This window comes from Lupinus angustifolius, unplaced genomic scaffold (assembly GCF_001865875.1).
Source record: "Lupinus angustifolius cultivar Tanjil unplaced genomic scaffold, LupAngTanjil_v1.0 Scaffold_49_161, whole genome shotgun sequence".
NCBI classification, from domain to species: domain Eukaryota; kingdom Viridiplantae; phylum Streptophyta; class Magnoliopsida; order Fabales; family Fabaceae; genus Lupinus; species Lupinus angustifolius.
Genome location: NW_017722331.1, coordinates 1 through 1,647, shown reverse-complemented (window position 1 = coordinate 1,647; position 1,647 = coordinate 1). Strand labels below are relative to the sequence as shown.

Sequence of the window (1,647 nt, the reverse complement as noted above, 5' to 3'; positions counted from 1 at the left end):
TTATAGTGCACATAGACTAGATCATTCAATCTTTTGTGTTCCAGTTTATTCCTCTTCGCTGTGTGTATTCTTTCAAATACAGTCCAATTTCTTTCACAACCAGAAGAAGATGTTGTTTAACTCAAAATCTGAATAGCTAATTGGGATACCATAGGAGCACTAAATCCAAATTGTGACCACCATTGATCTAAAAAATATCACAAATAATTAGTGATTTGGATTAAAAATAAACTGAAAATATAAAAATTAAAATCTTACCTGGTCGTAAGTGTTTAACTGTTTCAATTGCCATTGTATTGCCAAAACTCCCAACTTTGTCATGATAGATGCAACTTTGTTTGAAAAACTCAGTCTTGCGAGTGGTAACTTTTGCTTATAAAATATCAAGCCAACCTTGTTGAACCTGGTTTAATACAAAAGTTATCCTTATCATAGTAGAATGCTGGATTCATAAAGTAGGTTGCACAATGTAATTTTGTTCGGAGTTGTTTATCTCATCTTTGCTTTATAACTCTTGTATAAGGCTTATACAATGACTTTTTATTCATAAACACACTCTTAATTGTTTTTCTTGCTCTACGCATCCCGTCATACACATAAGGTAGAGAAGGTCTATCATCAGCATCAACAATTCTTAACAAGCGAATTAGTGGAGCCACAATATTGACAATAATTGCACAATCATTCCAAAACCTATTATCCATCACAACCTCCACAAATCTATTTGCTTTCTGATCCCAGTAATATCTAGAATTAATGAAATCTTTACTAGTGACCAAAGCTTGCAAATCATGTTTGTGCTCATGAATGCTTTTTAGTGCAATGAAGGTTGTTGCAAAACGAGTTGCCCCAGGACGTATGATTTCTTTCCATCCTCGTCTTTCCCTTAACCATGCCAACAAAAATCCATGATTGTACACAAACTTTGTTATATCAGATGCACTTTTAGCTAAGGTACTGACATGATCCATTTTTCCAATATCTCCTAAAATCAAATTTAGACAATGTGCAGCACAAGGAGACCAAAAGATAGATGGAAACTTCTCATTTAACATAGCTCCTGCAGCTTTATAATTTGCAGCATTATCCGTAACCAAATGCACAACATTGTTTACTCCAACAAACTCAACTAACTCAATAAATAAATTGCAAAGTGTTTTAGCATCTTTAATGACATCAGATGCATCAACAGATCTCACAAAAGTCACTCCTTTTGGAGAGTACACAAGAAAATTGATAAGTTGTCTATTTCTTTAATCTTGCCAACCATCAGCCATAATGGTGCAACCAATTTCTTTCCAAAAATTCCTAAAGTTCGCAACTAACAACTCGACCTCCTTCTTCATTTCATGCAACAAATTGGATCTAATAGCGTAATAACTAGGACCTTTATAACCAGAACCAATTGCAGCAATTGCATCTATCATAGGTTGATAGTAAAATGAATTTGTACAATTAAATGGAATGCAACAATCATAAAAGAATCGAGCAACTGCCAAATCAGCCTTATGAATAGCATCTTTACCTGCAAAGCCCATTCTAATTGAGGGTTGAGCTCCTGGAGTAGTTCTTAGGGTATAGAAATTGTTGATACTATTATTTGATCTTTTATTTGATGTTTCTGTTCCTTTACGCTTGGTTATAGTC

The 1,647-nt window shown here is 34.1% G+C and overlaps 1 protein-coding gene across 1 annotated transcript; it reads right to left on the bottom strand.

Annotated features, from left to right (window-relative positions):
• Positions 1-494: 494 nt before the first annotated feature.
• On the bottom strand, positions 495-1,538 carry LOC109338950. Its single transcript, XM_019576297.1, has 2 exons — positions 1,268-1,538; positions 495-1,210 (listed from the first exon to the last, which is right to left on the bottom strand). Exons 1-2 carry the CDS (start codon positions 1,536-1,538, stop codon positions 495-497), a joined length of 987 nt encoding a protein of 328 aa, XP_019431842.1.
• Positions 1,539-1,647: the final 109 nt, after the last annotated feature.

Coding starts and splice junctions, on each gene's coding strand:
- LOC109338950 (XM_019576297.1), bottom strand. CDS start 1,538: ATGGGCTTTGCAGGTAAAGATGCTATTCATAAGGCTGATTTGGCAGTT. Junction 1,211..1,267: donor TTGCACCATTATGGCTGATG/GTTGGCAAGATT, acceptor ACTCTCCAAAAG/GAGTGACTTTTGTGAGATCT.